We start from the raw sequence: 13,297 nt of genomic DNA, 5'->3' as shown, positions 1-13,297 counted from the left end.
GTCCAATTATATCACTATGATGCCATTTAACTGATGTGGATGCATTTTATGTAATCCTGGGGTTTATAGTTGGATGATGCATTGTTGCTCTCTAGCTACAAATTCTAAATGTTCCTTCCTAAACTACAAATCCCAGAATTCCACACACATGATGGAACCATGCCAGTTAAAGTTGAATCATATCACTATAGTCATGTAGTGTGAAAGGGCCATGTAACCTTTTTAAGAAATATCAGCTGGTCCTGAACTGTTGTACTGCCAAAGGCACACATCCCTCTCTGAGTTTGATCTTGGGTCTTGCAATGCTGCCTGAGGGATGGGCCTGCCCCTGCCCCCAGTATGTCAAAACCTGGCTGCCTTTAGTGATAGCACCTCTCCAGCCAGCTCTTAGGGGGAAGAGAGTTTTTGAATTACAACCACTAGAATTCTTTGGCTGTGTTGGCTGGAGGATTCTGGGAGTTGGAATTCAAAAAGGTAACTTTTTCAGCTTCTGTCCCTAGTCACTTCCTCCAGTGAAGCTGTGGTGCCCTTTTGAGTCATTTCTCTTTTCAAATGAAGTTATGGTGCTGTTTCAAGACATTGTATTTTTTCAATTTCTAACATGAATGGCATGAGTTCTGATACTTTCTCTCATCACTCTAACTCTCCATTTTCCAACACCTGCAGGCAAAGCAGGTCTCAGTGCGCTCCCACATGGGTGTGGTGCCCCAGGATACCGTTCTCTTCAATGACACCATTAGGAACAACATCCGATATGGTCGTATTGATGCTACTGATGAAGAGGTGGTAGAGGCTGCAATTAATGCTAATATTCATGAGCGCATTCTCACTTTCCCTGATGGTAAGTTGTATATGCTGATTCTGATATACTCACTGTTGTGCCATAAAGCTTTTTGTTTACCTCATGGGTTGCTATTAACTGCTGACTGATTATGTTGGAAAGTGCTCTTTCCTGTTGTAGCTCAGTAGAAATGCTCATGGCTTTGTACCCAAAAGGTCATGGGTTCAGTCCTCAGTGTCTCCAGACAGGGTAATTAAAGATTTTTCTTTGAAACTTTGCAAAGCTGCTGTCAATCAGTGTAAAGGACAATTGAAGGGTGGTTTGACTCAATAGAAAGTAGCTCACTATCATCCTATAAAGAGCTGGAATGATACTTTTTCAAAAGTAGTTTACTTTTACTGTTAGTGTTATTTATTATCATATTTAAAAAGTAAGCCATTGCTGTTACACATTGAGATTATGAAAAAAGTTAACCCATTACATTACGTGTTGCATTGCTTGTTAGTTTTTCATGACTTTCTGGTTTGTTTCTGAGCAAGAAAATTTAGGAGTAATAAGAATATAATTTTAAACCTGAAAGCTTCTTCTCAAAATGCCTTTAAAATTAAAATTTGAAATTAACTACAAATGGTTACTAGTTAGACCAGTAAAGTAACTTTGTTCTTGCTTGCTAACATTGCTTTTGAAATGTAACTTTGTTGCCACTATAAAGTAACTAGTTTCAGGTAACACTGTTACTTATTACATGTTACTTTAAAATTCTGATCAAAGCTTCTTGACCCCTATTCATACCATCTCTCTCCAAGTTACAGAAGTCAGGCGCTTGCCTTCTATGGAAGCAAGAAGATTGTCACGGGGGGCATTCATTTCAGTTGCAACATAACATTTTTAACCCCTCACCAGTTAATCTGAGGATGGCTTTATGACACTGAAGTTCTAAAACTGAAGTGAGATCAGCTGACTGACAGAGACTTTTTGTGCAAAACACTGCAGAAATAATCCAGTTTAAGGCCACCTTAACTGCCCTGACTCAATGCTAGGGTCTGTTGGGAATTGTAGTTTTGTGAGACATTTAGCTTTCTCTGTCAGAGAGCTCTGATGCAACAATAAACTACAATTCCCAGGATTCCCTAGCCCTGAAACAGGGCAGTTAATGCAGTCTCAAACTGAGTTATGTCTGAAGTGGGTTTAGGACTAGGTTTTCAGAGTTACCCAATTCACTTTTCCTACTTTCAAGGACCCGGGTTCTTAATATGGAATATCTTAATTTGTCTGTGCAAACACAAAATCTTCCTAGGCAGTAAAGATGGCAAAAAGTAGCCAAAGATTTGTTGTGTTGTTTCAGTACCTTGCCTTTTATGGTAGTTTGTTTTCTTCACTGTCTGCTTGTTCTTGGCAGGTTATGATACACAGGTGGGTGAACGAGGTCTGAAGCTGAGTGGTGGGGAGAAGCAGAGAGTTGCTATTGCCCGCACTATCCTGAAGAACCCTCAGATCATTTTGTTCGATGAGGTAAAATTGACAATTCCCATATATATTAAGTGTCCTCAATTTTCCCAGCAGCCCTAATGTGCCAGACAAGGGAAGCTTCAGCATGCTCACAAGACCCCCCCCCCCAGGCTTGCCGAAGTATAAACAGATTTTTCGGAGGGGAGCAAAAGGGAGCATAAACAAAACCATCCAAAGAGGACTTGATCTCAGTGGCCATGAAATGTTGACAGGCTGTAAGAAGGGAAAATGGAAAATGGGTTAGTGGCTGGAGTGGCTGGGGCTCTGATCACAAGCATTCCACTGCAACATTGTTTTTTACATGCCCCATTTCTGTTTTCTTATTTCCCAGTCCTTATGGTCAGCTCTCATTTTACCTTTGACCCTCCCATACACCTTGTTCCCAGAACAATAGGCTCTTGAAGAGCTTGGAAGAAGGGTCACACTTATCTTTGTTGAACCTGAGAATCTCTCCTCAATTGTATTTGACTATCTGGAAGTTTCCTTTCTGGCTTCATCTCATCCAAAAGGACTTCTTCTCCCATTTGTACTCTACCTTAATAGTTCTCTGAAAAGAGAGTAACATCGAGGATATGGGGGAGTAGGGAGAATCATGTGAGTTGCTTTGAGCTCAAGAGAGGAAAAGTGGGATATAAATGTATAAAGTTTTTTAAGATAATATTTCACCAGTTTGCCATGACTTTACTATGGCATAGTTGGCATATCTTGAAGGATGCACCAGTGACTGGGCATTGCCAGGTAGTGTCAACTTCCATGATCAGAATCACTCTCCCACCCATTATTGTGCTATCACTTGAACTACACCTGGATTTTACAGGCGACATCAGCGTTGGACACAAAGACTGAGAGAATTATCCAGGCATCCCTGGCTAAAGTGTGTGCAAACCGAACCACCATCATTGTGGCACACAGGTAAGAGAAAGCATCCTGCCATGGAAGCTTTGCTTCAACATAATAGAAGGGGGAGGGGTTCATCGCTAGCTCAGTTCAATAATCCCTGCTTATAGTTGTTGTTAACTGCCCTTGATTCAACCCTGACTCATGGCAACCCTGTGGATGAGACATCTTCAAGCCCTCCTATCCTCCAGTGTTCTGCTTAAGTCTTGTAAATTCATTCTTGTGACTTCCTTGATTGAGTTTAGCCATCTGGTTTGTGGTCTTCTTCTCTTTCTACTGCCCTCCACCTTTCCTAGCATGATTGTTTTTTTTCAAATGGGTCATGCCTTCTCATGATGTGGCCAAAATATGACAATCTCATTTTCATCATTTTGGCTTCCGGGGAATTTCTGGTTTGATCTGTTCTAGGACTCATGTGTTAGTCCTTGTGGCTGTCCATGGTATCCTCAACACTCTTCTCTAGCACCACATCTCAAATGAGTTGATTTTTTTTTCTTATCCACCTTTTTCACTGTCCAGCTCTCACATCCATACATGATGATGGAGAATACTTTGGCTTATGCAGGTGATAAATTCCAAGACCTCTCATACTTTCGGTAGTACTGAACCCATGAGAAGATGGATGAGGGGCCAGTTGCACATGGAGACAAAGGCTGAAGATGGGGAAAGGGGTGGGGATGGCTGAGATCTCCTCCTCACAGGAGCCAAACATGGATTAGCGAGGTGACAAGAAAGCTGTCCACACACCACCCTGTTTTGCCTCTACCTGCCAGGACTCTCTATATCACCCCTTCCTGTGAATAGAGCCCTATTACTGAAGCTGCTGAGGCCAGGCAGTAGTGAGAAAGGAAAAAGGAAAGATTTGGAGAGTGGAAAAATATATTTATTTAGGATCTACCATAGTTTTGTGGTGGGGGAGAGAGGTGGGCAAAGTTTGAAAAAAGGTCGCTGTTGGGTTGTGCCTCTTTTTGTTTGCCACCATTTTCTGGCCCCCTCTTGGGGTTCACACCTTTCCTCATGCCTCACAGAAACACACAAGCTTTGGAGTAGATTTTGCATCCAGGGTTCGGTGAATGGAGTGGGATAGTGTTTTAACACATAGAATGTGGAGAGCAATCTTCAGTTATGTTCTTTTTTATAATTTGAAAGACCACATTTGCACAGAAATTTATGTAGGTTTTAAGATCTTTTAGAAATGTTAAATAAGGCCTTCTTGAGATTCACTTGTACACTCTGAAATCCCTGCTAAGGGTACTTAGGTTTACCCTCTCTTTGTGACCTTCTCCCAGAGGCAGTAACAATTTTTCTTCTTCGTGGTCTCTGCGAATCACACAGATGTGTTATTCTGTGCCTGCGCAGTAAGCTTTGGAACCTTCTGGAACCTCTAGGGAAGACATTTGGCTGTAGCTCCACCTACCTTCTATATAAGCCCCTAGTCTTCCCACCCTTTCTCAGTTCCTTTCATTGGCCATGCTAGTTGCTTAAAGAAACTGTCTTTGGAATCGCTGTTACTGGTATTGTTTGTTGACTACTCTTTTGGATTTCATCTTGGTGATTGTTTGTTAATTTAGTGACTACAGATTGTTTGACTTCGGCTTTCTTTATGGACCTGTTTTGGTACTAATGGGCCAAACTTCAGAAGGAGTTTGTACAATGGCTTCCCGCTCAACTGCCTTCAAACTATGCACTAAGTATGGGAGAAAGGTTCAAGGTCAAGACATACACAACACCTGTCTTCTATGCCTCGGTGAGGACCATAATATTTCCGTGTGTGTCCTTTGCTCACCCCGCAGGCCTGCAAGAATCAGGACACTCGGTTGAAAGCGACTCTTTACCAACAGACCCTTCGCCCTGCCACCCCTTTGAAACCTGGCAATAGCAAAAAATTGGAAAGAGAAGGAGGCACCTACCATTGATGATTGGTTATTAAAAGCATTAAATGTTATAGAAATGGACAAAATAAAGATGTCATTGAAAGAAGAAAAGAATAGGGAAGATCAAATACAGGATCCGTTAAATACTTACGCGGCTTGAGCATACGCGCTCAAGCAGCGGGGTGCGCATGGGGCGCGCGTGGGGTGGAAGGGGCGGCTCATCCCATTCAATTGAATGGGCGCACGTGTCCATTGTGCCCCGAGCGCTGCCGCGCCACCGCACCGCCGTTCACGAGCCCCATTGTTTATAATGGTGCTTGAGCATAGGCGGAATTCGCCTTACTCAGAGGGATCCGGTACGGATCCCTGTGTAAGGCGAGGGTCCACTGTACTGTGAAAAGAGATGGCCAACAAACTGTAACATTAGAAATATTGATGGAATTAAATATTGTTGGAATCTTGTAATATATGCCTACTCCTTATATTTATATTGTAAATATAGGTTTATATTGTAAATATGATATAAAATGCTTTCCTCATGCCTTTAAGCAGAAAAAAGTTATAGAATATTTTATAGAATAATAATACATACTCTTTTATATTAAGCAAAAGGTTCACATAAAAATGTGAGAAGAGGACAGAAATAGAAAATAATAAAGAAATGAATGAATAATGTGCTAAATTAAGGGTTAAAGAAATGGAAGAAATAAAGAAATATGAAGGGAATTGGGTGAGGGAGAGGAAAAAGAGGAACAGAAATTGTAAGCTTGTCATGTGATAAAAGGTTTTTATTTTGTAATTATAATGTATATATTAATAAAGACTATTTTTAAAAATAAAATAAAAAAAGAAACCTGGGGAGACCTCAGCTACTGTGGCTTCGGGGACAAAAGATAATTATCCCAAGGATAAAATCTTCCAAGGAGAAGTCTACTAAAGCCCACAAGTCAGATAAAGACCATGGTTCCAACCACAAGCCAAAAACAAAACACTCTTCGAAGCCCAGGCACTACAAAGACAAGGGCTCCCCATCAGGAGGTGAGAAACCTTCAAAAAAGCGCTGTTCTTCCCCCCCATTGGGTTGAAAAATTGGGCTCTCAGGATACTGAGAAACTCCCTAAAAAGAAGAAGGAACCCTTGGCAGCTCTCGGTGCCGATCCTGAGCATTCCACTATTACATCCGTTGTGGACGTTCATGTATGTTCCTTTGGGATCAAACCCTCCTGCAGTCCAGCAAGGGTTGCGATCTGATACAGTTTCTCCAACCAGATTTCTCCAAATCGTTTCCATTGATTTGGCTTCAGAATTGGAGGGTGAAATCCGTGATTTGAACCCTCAATTAATTACTCCAAACTCCAAGCATACAGACTCGATTTGGATGGTTCAGGACCATCTGTTGGCATCTCCTCGACTTTAATTGCCAATAAATACTATGCCCATGGTACCAATCCTCAATTTCCTGAGGACTCTCTCTTTGATTATTATCCTGACCTTGTATATGATCGTTTCAACCCTCGACATTGATACAGGGAACAGCGTTCAACCTACCCACCTGATCTGTACCGTCAGTATCAACACCAGGAGAGACAGTACCACACCTCTGAACAAACATGCCAGACGTACCCATCTCAGTCTTCCACTTCCTCTGGTCAATGGCAGCCTGCTCAACCTTGGTACCATCAGGGTTTCCATAAAAGAGATACCAACCAGTCTAAGAAAAGGCTGTGAAAGATGGATCCACACTTCGTACCCCCTTCTCTCTGTAACAGATTTGGCATTTGTCAGCTCTTGGGCCTCCATAACATCCAGCTCTTGAGTTCTCAGCATTGTCTCTAGAGATTATGCCCTTGAGTTAGAAGAGCTCTTTCCAACAGGAGCTATTATTTCCACTCCCCCTTCAGACACTCTGAGAAAGTGTGCACCCTGTTGGAAAAGGACACCATTGAGCTCTTAGATTCTTCTTGAGCCCAGCGCTGATTTTTCTCTTGATACTTACCAGTTTCCCATTAACAGTCTAATATCTGACCTTTTTTTTCCAGGGACCCTTTAGTTCAGAAGTTCCTGAAAGTTTTCAACAATTTACACCCTCTATCCTCACTACTGACTCCTGCATGGAGCCTAGATTTGGTGCTTTCCCACCTTTCCAAGAAACCTTTTGAGCCTTTGGCCACTACTGATCTAAGGCTCATGATGTGGAAAATGGCTTTTCTTGGGTCCATCACCTTGACTCAATGTGCGAGTGAGTTTTATGCTCTCCGTATGTATCAACTTTACCTGCATTTCCACAAGGATATCACCTTTCTTCCTAAGATGGTATCCTCTTTCCATCTCAGTCACAACATTGTTTGGCCTACTTTGGCCTCAAGCCTAACCTCCAATACTGAGCACTACCTGCACACCCTCTGTCTGAACTCAAAGATTTTCCAAGTGGGTGACTGCCACTATCCATTTGTGTTATGAACTGCTGGGGAAGGCTCCTCCAGCTTGGGTTTGAGCACACTCTGCTAGGGCGGTAGCGACATCCTCTGCCTTTTTGAGTGTCCTGTCCCTAGAGGATGTCTGTAAAGCTGCTGTCTGGTCTCACCCATTGACTTTTATTACACAGTATCGGTTGGATACCAGAGCCAGATGGGAAACAGCTTTTGGGAGGGCAGTGTTGCTTTCTGTTTACATTAAGGTTTGTGCCATTGCATATATCTTGTTCTCTATGCATAATAGTGTAGAAGAAGAAGAAGAATGTACAACACTCAGGTTTATGGTTTAAGTAAAACTTTATTGTTGTTTACAAAAATACTTTCTTTGAAATTATTAGATGGGTTTCATGACACTGCCTCCTCTTCTGACTTGAGCTTGACAATCTAACCCATTTGTGTTAGGGACCATGAAGAAGGGGAACAGGTTGCTTACCTGTAACTGTAGTTCTTTGAGTGGTCATCTGTGAATTCACACAAATCCAGCCCATCCTCCCCTTAGTCGTGTCCTGCTCATTTTACATTCCTCCACACTGCTTGGCAGTGTCCTTTTGAAATTGAGAAAGGGTGGGAAAACAAGGGGCTTATATAGAAGGTGGCAGAGCTACTAGCAAAAAGACTTCCTTAGTTATTCCAGAACATTCTGAAGCTTACTTTTTTTTTCCTTTGGGAGTCATATACTGCTTGGGTGGCACATGTTTCTCTACCCCTGCTGTAGCAGCTTCCATATGGCTGAATTTGTCTGCGGTGACAAGGCTTCATTCGGTGTACTCTGAGGAGCTCAATGCAGTACAGGTTGAGTATCTTTAGCCAGACTTTCAAACTAAAAAATACTCCAAAATTGTCCACATGGGCAGCTGAGATAGTGGCAGCTTTGCTTCCTGATTGTTCTGATTGTACACAAACTTCTTCCATGCATGAAATTATTAAAAATATTGTGTATAAAATTACCTTCAGGCTATGTGTATAATGTATATACAAAATATAGATGAATGGGCCCCATCTCCAAGACATGTCATTATGTATAAGCAAGTATTCCAAAATCCAAAAATTTTAAATTTTAAAAAAATCCAATATACTGGTCCCAAGCTTTTCAGATAAAGGATACTCAAGTCTATATATTGTAGATACCAGTAGGTTGCAGGAACAATCTTTATTGTATTCTGGATTCTTGCTGGCAGTCTTATCAATTGTATTTTCTTTACAGACTATCCACTGTAGTGAAGGCTGATCAAATCCTAGTCCTCCGGGAAGGCCGGGTGATGGAGCGAGGAAGGTAAATGCCTTAGGCCATGCTAAAACAAATAAATAAATCTTCTATGGCCATATAATTCATCCAAGAAAAGTGGCCTGAGTAAATTATTCAGGTAGAGAAAACTTGTACCCCTCTCCATTACCTTGGATAATTTATTGCAGTTGTACTTGCCATGAAAAATGGTGAGGAGGTATACCGAATGCTGACTGTCCTACATGCTGCCACTAGAAATCTTGTTGATCCATGTCCCTAGCTTTTGCAATTTCAGCCTATACACTTTGAACCATACTTTGAACCATACTTTGGAGTAAAAAGGGCTAGAAACCTGCTCTATGATCAACAAGAAAGAGGGAAAGTTGGGCTTTCTTGTAGAGATTCAGCCATGATATCGGTGACTGGTAGAAGACACAAGAGCCACAGAGCAATTGCAATTAGTCCTATTTCTCACCTAATGAGCTTGAGACCCTTTTAGTTTTTCAACATCCATCTGGCTTATTCATATAAGAAAGGTAAAGGAAAGCTGTACTGTGCCTTTTAAATTCAAGCACTGCTTCTCTTCTCCTCCCCCCTGAAAAGTGGCCAAATAAGATGAATAACACTGTGCTGCTTCATACATGTCCTCTGAATTTAACCGTCGTCTTCTGGTCATGTTTTTGCTTATAATTCTTCTCCTTAATGACCAGCTGTGGCAACTTCTTTATGGCAGCTAGGGCTGATTAGTAGGGGTGTATCGAGGGGCGGCAGAATTAGGGTATTTCCACCCATTCTACTCCACTATGACATTTTCCTTGAAATTACTCCCCCCACAAATTCCAGCACTGCAGAGAGTGAGTTACCATATACTCTACTATAAGTAAAAAAAATGATGCTCAAAAATTGAACCTAAAATCCTGGTCAACTTATATACAGGTCAGTACAGTAATACTGCTTAGAAAGGTAATCAAAGAAGCATTGCCCCATGTTCCTCGGCAGTGATTTCTGAAACAGCTGCCTGGGCGGGGAGTGTGTGTGTGTGTGTGTGTGTGAAAGAGGTAATTTCCTTCCTAATCCATTTAAAACCTCTTCCCACCAAACACCCCATTTAACTCCACTTCCCCCACTTCCCAGTCTGATGCTAAAACCTTTTCCTCCAGCACCTGGGAAATGGTGTTAGGTGGTCAATTGAATGCTGGTGAAGGAAGAGGGAACAAAGTGGTGTTTTCCCCTTTACATCCTTTGTTATAGCTCCCTAAGTTTTACCCTCGACTTATCCATGGATCATATCAAAATCATGATTTTAACTCTAAAACCTTCCCTCGACTTATACATGTGATCAACTTGTATATGAGTGTATATGGTAGTCAATGAGCATTGTTCACACTTAGAACTCTCCTGTTTACTGTGTTTAAATTCTTGTCATGACTTTGCCTTCCCCTTTTCATTGGATGCCTAAATTGTATTTCTAGATATTCAGCTGAAGTTACTGCAATACTAGCAAGTTTGGGATTGAAAGAAAATTTCATTTGGGAGGGCAGAATTCTTATTGAGTGGGGGCAGTACCTTCACTTTGCCCCCTTCCCAGCTACACCCCTGTTGTTAAGGCAGAATAAACACAGGATGTAAATGTGTGCTTGGAAAGTTCCACCCCATAGAATGTGTAGCTTTCTTCTAGTCTCATCCAGGGCTGAGGGATGTGTCTTCTGTGGAGCCTTCTGAAAGATCTTTGTATGTTACAGCCATGATCAGCTGATGAAGAAGGGTGGAATCTACTCTGAGATGTGGTTACAACAAGGAAGTGAGGCACCAGACATAGAGAACAAGACTAGTGCTGAACAGATGTCTGAGGACAAAGGCAGTACTCCCTCCAAAAAAACAGGCACTGAGAAGAGTGTCTCTGAGGAAGATGAAGGCGCTGAGAAGCGTAGTGTCGCCTCTGGGTCACAGGAAGGTAGCAAGGCGAGTAGTAAGCTGTCTGAGGTAGCTGAGACCAAAGAGAAGAGTGTTAAGGAGACGAGTGATAAGCCTGAGGTGGATACAGCCAAGAGGCGTGAGAGCCTGCCTGAAGGCAGTGAGAAGAGCACTGTTAGCAGCGAACTGGAGTCTGAGACACTGCGTGACACCGATGAGCTTGATACTGAGGGCACCTCTGAATCATAGCCAAACAACAGGAAAAGATTACTAAGCAGCCCTACAGAGACAATTCCTGCAGGATAAAGCTCAAAGGCTAAGAGGCTGCTACCACCTCTGACTTCATATTTGTGACTACTAACGGGTGAGATATTCAGATCACCAGAGCAGAGATCCACCAAGTTAGAAGAATGGTCATTGAGATGAACCTTGAGGAGGTCTAGACTGTACAATTCTCAGCATACATTGCTCTTCATGAGCAGGGCCTGCCCAGCGTGCCAGGATCCTGAGAGACTTTTCTTCCAGACTGTTGCCAGTGATGCAGGGAAACCTGTTGCTCAGGGATCCAGATGTATTGTCAGTGATTAATGAAGGGGAGGCTGGGACCAGATCCTTCTTTCCCTACCATTCTGATTGGTAAGGATTGCAAATATGAATGGGAGGACAGGTTGAGAGGAGACACAAGGGAGCGTTGCCAGCACTTTGTATACAACCGTCGTTTTTCTAGGTTGATTTTGAAATGCGTTTTAATTTTCATAAATCTCGCCATGTTTTCAGATCGATCTGTGGATCCAGTGTTTTTTCAGTCTCAGATGGGAGGTGGGGGCAGGAGCATGAAAGATTACTGACTGGGTGGCTTCCAGCATGGAGGTCCTTTCCCCCTTTCATGTTAGTGAGAGAGCAGTAATTCTCACACCAGAAGTGTAAACACAGACCATATTAATTGGGGCATTAGATCAAAAGGGCGTGGAGGTAGTGGTGGAGTTTTCTCCATACTTCTACAAATCCCTTACATTTAACATTCATAAAATGACCGCCTGCTTTATTATTGCATAATGGATAGAAAGAACAGGGTGGAGGAAGTGAGGCTTTTCCATTGATGTATCCCCACAACCTCAGCCAGAGCTGCTTCTCCATTGTGGATCTGTGAATCTAGTTTTTGGAAGAACACGATGTTTAAGGCTCCTCCTCCTGCAAGGCCATTCAGTTCCAAATAATCATGAGCTGAGCAGGCAAGCACTGCTGGCTTCCTTTCTTTTTACAGAGTGAACAGTGTGCTTAGTGCACACTCTAGCAGACGTAGTGGCAGCTGACAGAAGGATCCAGTGGGTCTCCAGTCACTGCTTACCAGGTGAGGCCAGGCACTGCTAGACTACCTGATGCTCCCTGCTTGAGGAAGGCAGATGTGGAAGCCAAGATGCCTATCTTGGGGTAGTGAGATGGTCATGATGGCATTGAAAAGAGCATACTAGATCGCAGATATGTTTCAACAAAAGAAAAGGGTTGTGATTTTTTTCTAAAAAAACACCCAAACTGAGTAGAGAGTGTAATGATAGGTACCACACTCCAGTGTGCTGGTACAGATAGCCTGTCATGAGTATCAGATCCCTAGAACGGGGGAAGACTGCCATCTCCTCCATAACATGATGCATTTTGCCTGTCTTGACAGCCACTACACAGGAAAAGAGATGCTAATGCCACATGTCTTGTAGATCTGTTTCTTCCCTGTCTCTAGCAGAATCCACATTGTGTTCAGAAACAACCCACTTGCCATCAATCCTGCCCCTTTGGGCAATACAGGAATATGAGCTAGGATGTCACTGGCCCACACTGCAAAAAGATTGATTTATCCGTATTAAATCAGGCTGGTCATCGTGTTTACAAGAATGAGCCCAAAGGTATCTCCTCTGCACCGAAGGTTGATTGCTAGAGCTTTCTAATTCAGCATTGTCTCACATGCAGGGTTTTTATCTTGGTTACTTGTGCTTATGGCTGTGAGAGAAGCTTCTTCTTTCTCTAGTAACACTTAACTCTTATGAACACATAGGGTAGCCAGCATCCATTTTATGGAATTAAAGCAGATGAAGTTAGTGTTCAAAGGACTGGGCAAAGATCACATCTTGGAAACAGCACAGAGGAATGATAGATGTCAATGTAATAACAGTCTGTCTTCCCAGCTTCTTTCTTTTCCATGCTCTTAACACCTGAACCCACTTGCTTTAGGGGATGCAGAAGATATGACTCCCATCTTATTTTTACACCAGCTGCCATTAGCTCCTATCTAGGTTACACCTTTCCAGAGCAGGAAAGAAACCACTTTTGCTGTTGCCCCTAACTGGACAACCTCCGCAGTAGTAGTAGTAGCAGTAGACAGTAGACTCCATCTGTGTCTTACTTATCAGAACTGGCCCTAGCAGGAGGCACAGTGAGCTGTTTGCCTGAGACAATGTATGGGTGAGCTGCAGCTGGGAGGTGTTGGGAAGACAGAGCTGTGCAACACCTAGGCTAGCAAGCTTCTGTCAGGTACACTGGCGGCCATTATGCAGTTGCCAGATGTTAACTGCTAGTTGTGTCAGCTTTGGTATATGGAGTACATCTTGTCATTTGCCTCAAGGAGCAAATG

At 42.6% G+C, this 13,297-nt stretch overlaps 1 protein-coding gene across 6 annotated transcripts in view; it reads left to right on the top strand.

Annotated features, from left to right (window-relative positions):
• The window catches only part of ABCB6 (ATP binding cassette subfamily B member 6 (Langereis blood group)), a 50,905-nt gene extending 39,449 nt beyond the window's left edge, over nt 1-11,456 (top strand). For 2 of the 6 annotated variants that reach the window (XM_042465879.1, XM_042465887.1), the window contains 5 exons: nt 667-841; nt 2,181-2,293; nt 3,108-3,202; nt 8,740-8,808; nt 10,503-11,456. In XM_042465879.1, coding sequence (XP_042321813.1) covers nt 667-841; nt 2,181-2,293; nt 3,108-3,202; nt 8,740-8,808; nt 10,503-10,923 — 873 coding nt within the window. In that variant the 3' untranslated portion in view covers nt 10,924-11,456. The other 4 variants (XR_006103767.1, XR_006103772.1, XM_042465898.1 and 1 more) reach the window with 4 other exon arrangements.
• Nucleotides 11,457-13,297: the final 1,841 nt, after the last annotated feature.

The sequence above is a fragment of the Sceloporus undulatus genome, chromosome 1 (genome assembly GCF_019175285.1).
Source record: "Sceloporus undulatus isolate JIND9_A2432 ecotype Alabama chromosome 1, SceUnd_v1.1, whole genome shotgun sequence".
Lineage (NCBI taxonomy): Eukaryota > Metazoa > Chordata > Lepidosauria > Squamata > Phrynosomatidae > Sceloporus > Sceloporus undulatus.
Note: the sequence above shows the minus strand (reverse complement) of the source record. Positions and strands in the feature narration are given on the sequence as shown.